The sequence below is a fragment of the Eurytemora carolleeae genome, unplaced genomic scaffold (assembly GCF_000591075.1).
Source record: "Eurytemora carolleeae unplaced genomic scaffold, Eaff_2.0 scaffold622, whole genome shotgun sequence".
NCBI classification, from domain to species: Eukaryota; Metazoa; Arthropoda; class Copepoda; order Calanoida; family Temoridae; genus Eurytemora; species Eurytemora carolleeae.
The window spans coordinates 131,410-135,453 of NW_019396518.1; the positions used below are offsets into that span (position 1 = coordinate 131,410).

At 31.3% G+C, this 4,044-nt stretch overlaps 1 protein-coding gene across 1 annotated transcript in view; it reads right to left on the reverse strand.

The window, feature by feature from the left end:
- Positions 1–3,328, reverse strand: part of LOC111704755 (uncharacterized) — an 8,493-nt gene extending 5,165 nt beyond the window's left edge. The window contains exon 1 of the mRNA XM_023477090.1: positions 3,175–3,328. Coding sequence (XP_023332858.1) covers positions 3,175–3,284 — 110 coding nt within the window. The 5' untranslated portion in view covers positions 3,285–3,328. The remainder of the gene's footprint in view (positions 1–3,174) is intronic.
- Positions 3,329–4,044: the final 716 nt, after the last annotated feature.

Below are 4,044 nucleotides of genomic sequence, written 5' to 3' on the forward strand. Positions count from 1 at the left end.
GGAAACCAGTTTTATCAAAACAATAATATGAAAAAGGTAAACAAAGGTTGGAAACCAGTTTTATCAAAACAATAATATGAAAAAGGTAAACAAAGGTTGGAAACCAGTTTTATCAAAACAATAATATGAAAAAGGTAAACAAAGTGATCTTACTCACTTAGATATTTGGTATGATTTCATTAAAAATAATTAGTTCAGATTTTTCTTTTGCAAATCCAACTTTTAGCATAGTTTCCAATTTAAATGCATTAAAGAAGGTATTTCTAAAACACTTAAAGGAATCCTATATTATCTCTGTTTAAACTGTATCGACTAGAAGCATTTATATTTCCGCTCTGGGGGGATTATAAGCTGAAACTTGGAAAGAGCTTAAAGTGTACAATTCATGTTGTAGATAAAAATGTATCTTTCCTTGCTTAGGGTAGGTTTATTTAGAACAGGAGTAGGGTTTTATTTAGTGCATAAGTAGGTTTTATTTAGAAGAGGAGTTGGGTTTATTTAAAAAAGGAGTAGGTTTTATTTAAAAAAGCGTAGGATTTAGTCATGATTATCTTAAACTGATCTTGTTTAATGATTATCTTGAACTGGATAATCTTGAACTGATCTTGTTTAATGATTATCTTGAACTGATCTTGTCTAATGATTATCTTGAACTGATCTTGTTTAATGATTATCTTGAACTGTTCTTGTTTAATGATTATCTTGAACTGATCCTGTTTAATGATTATCTTGAACTGATCTTGTTTATTGATAATCTTGAACTGATCTTGTTTATTGAGTATCGAATAATTGGATCCAAGAACTGAATAATTTATCTTGCAGAGTAATCAGATGATAAACAGTTGTATTAGGATTATCTCCGAGTAGAAACCAATAGGAAGTATCCGGGATATCCGGAGAATATATATCCACAAAATATCTAAGCTTTAGAAAACCATTGGATATCAATAGTTTCCTGGGGATACACTACACCAAGGTACTAATGCAAGGAAAGTTATTTCAGAGGTGTACGCATTTTGTGTACTGCAGTGTAGACTGTCTTTGGGCGGAAAAGTAAACACAAGAAGGATGTCACTGCCTGACACGGAATCAATTTTCACAAAAATAACTTATGAAATATTCTGGTCAAACGAAACTATTATGTGAATTATCAAAATTATCAAAATTTAATGCTTTTAACCTCCTCGGATACTAAACTAACACTAATGCATCTATTCTTGTTTACAAATTCCGCCCAGAGAGAACTGGTTTCAATATGTACGCAGAGTATACGCGACCACAATCAACTTTCCTTGCATTAGTACCTTTCACTACACGGTAAACTAGATGTCCTGGTTAAAATTCTATAATCCAGTCTCAACATTTTAACCCATTTTCACCCATTTAATGTAGATTTTTAGTATTAGCTATTTTATACTTTGGCTTTGTATTCGAATTATTCAAGTACGGTGGTAGGTGTTTATATCAATATAATGAGGACGAATTTCGATTTAAATTTTGATGTTTATCAAAACAGCATGGATTCACATAAACATTGAAACATAGCGAAGCTGTCAAATAAAGAAGCTTCTCTTTAAATATTTGTAAACTTTAAATTTGAAAAAAGCTTGATAACAATTAAAATTTAAATACAAAAGTCGTCTTCATTACATTGAAATAATCGCCTACTACCGAAGATAATGTCTCTAACGCTAATTTTGATGGATTTTGAATGAGAGATGCAAATTATGGCTGAAAATATTCTGATATAGACAGGAGGGTTAGTTTTACGTGACTTAAGACTATTGCTTACACATACACATACATAAATTCATCTAATGATATCCAGTATTGAAGGATATCCAGAATTAAAGGATATCCAAAATTAAAGGATATCCAGTATTAAAGGATATCCAGCATTAAAAGATATAGAATATTAAAGGATATCCAGTTTTAAAGGATATCCAGTATTAAAGGATATCCAGTACTGAAAGATATCCAGTTTTGAAGGATATCCAGTATTGAAAGATATCCAGTTTTGAACGATATCCAGTATTAAAGGATATCCAGTATTTAAGGATATTCAGTATTAAAGGATATCCAGTATTCAAGGATATCCAGTATTAAAGAATATCCAGTATTAAAGTCTATCCAGTATTAAATGATATCCAGTATTAAAGGATATCCCGTATTTAAGGATATTCAGTATTAAAGGATATTCAGTATTAAAGGATATCCAGTATTAAAGGAAATCCAGTATTAAAGGATATCCAGTATTTAAGGATATTCAGTATTAAAGGATATCCAGTATTCAAGGATATCCAGTATTAAAGAATATCCAGTATTAATGGCTATCCAGTATTCAAGGATATCCAGTATTAAAGGATATCCAGTATTAAAGGATATCCAGTATTAAAGGATATCCAGATGTGAATTGTTTAAGAATGTCTGTATCCACTTATCCTGATATTTATCCATATTATCCATGGATATCAGGGAGGGCATATTTGAGAAGGGGAGAGAAGGGGGGGAGTTGGCTTTTCGGGCTGAGCACCCTGGAAAGAAAAGAAAGATAAAACTCAATAAAAATCTGGAGAAATATGTGAGAATATAAAAAGTAAAAACAAAATAAAAACTGTCAAACAACTTTTTTTATTTAAAAATAGTAATTCTGATCTCTGTAGGAAGAAAAAATGAGAAGATTAAAATGTTGTAAAAAATTGAATAATTGAAACCATGCATCAAAGTGACTGTCAAGGATATTTTAAGTGACATTCCCGATCCAGAGAAACAATAATAAAGTTATGCTTGGTTTACTATCTGAAAATTGATAAGTGCCACTTGTGGTTTTACTGGAAAAGTGGCATGCGGATTTATGCAACAGAGAAAAGGAAGGAAATCGTCTTAATTCAACACTTCCAGATTGAAAACCGGCAACATCTTCCTCAATGTTTATCAACTAAAGGTTAGAGGGTAAGATTCCGTATTGGGTTTGGAACTTTTTATATGTTGGGTCACGAGAATAATCCCTTTAAAGAATTCATTAAACTTTCTAAAGCTTGACAGTCTGCATTGTGTTGCTCAGTAATTTGCACTGTGCACTGTATAGTGTATAGTGTATAATAAAACCGCAATGATGGAACCTAAAATTAAGATTATTGTATTGTACTGCCTGCAGTACAGTTTCTTGTTTACCTGTAATGTTTGTAAACATCAACCTGCTTCTCCTTGAGCAGGGTGGAGGAGGAGGACCAGGAGAAGAGAAGGTTGGAGCAGAGGTACAGGAGGACAACCTCAACCTTCATATTGAGGTCGGAGATCACATGACTTGTTCACTGCTCAGAGGATTTCGAGCTACTAGCCTCGGCTTTTACAAAATCAGCCTCTTCACGGGGGGATGCAAAGGTTTTGTAGATTGGGGATTAAAAAAGCTTCAAATCATGAATAAAATGTAAAATATTTAAAATATAATTGTTTTTGAGAAAGAAAATTAAAATAATAATACATTTCCCTTCCCCTCTCGTGTGGAATAGCTTCATTTTAGATATTTCGTTTCATTTCATCTCTCATTATCTTAGATACAACCATCAAACAGATTAAAAACTTCATAAACAGAGAGATTAGACGATCTTCATGTTACATCTTGCAAAACATGGTTACTTATATTCTTTATGATTAAAAATAGCATTGTGTAGAAATTGGGTTAATAAAAAAAAATAACGGATAAAATATTTTCATACTCATTTTGTCTACAAAACACATCTCCTATATAAAAAAGGTTCCCGGGGAGTAACAAGGAATAAAATAATTTCGGCATTTTTTAAAAATAATTTTTTTTTAAATCAATTTTTTTTTCAAAAATCAAAATTTTATTTTTCTTTAAAATTCATCTTTTTCTCATTAATACGTCCTCATCAGTTCTTCATCATTAATGTGTCCTCATCAGTTCTTCATAATAAATGCGTCCTCATCAGTTCTTCATTATTGAATAAAATCCAGACCATGTTTCTCAAGTCTGTGTTTCTGTGACTTTGTGACTTTTTTATTTTTCAATCATTTTTGAAT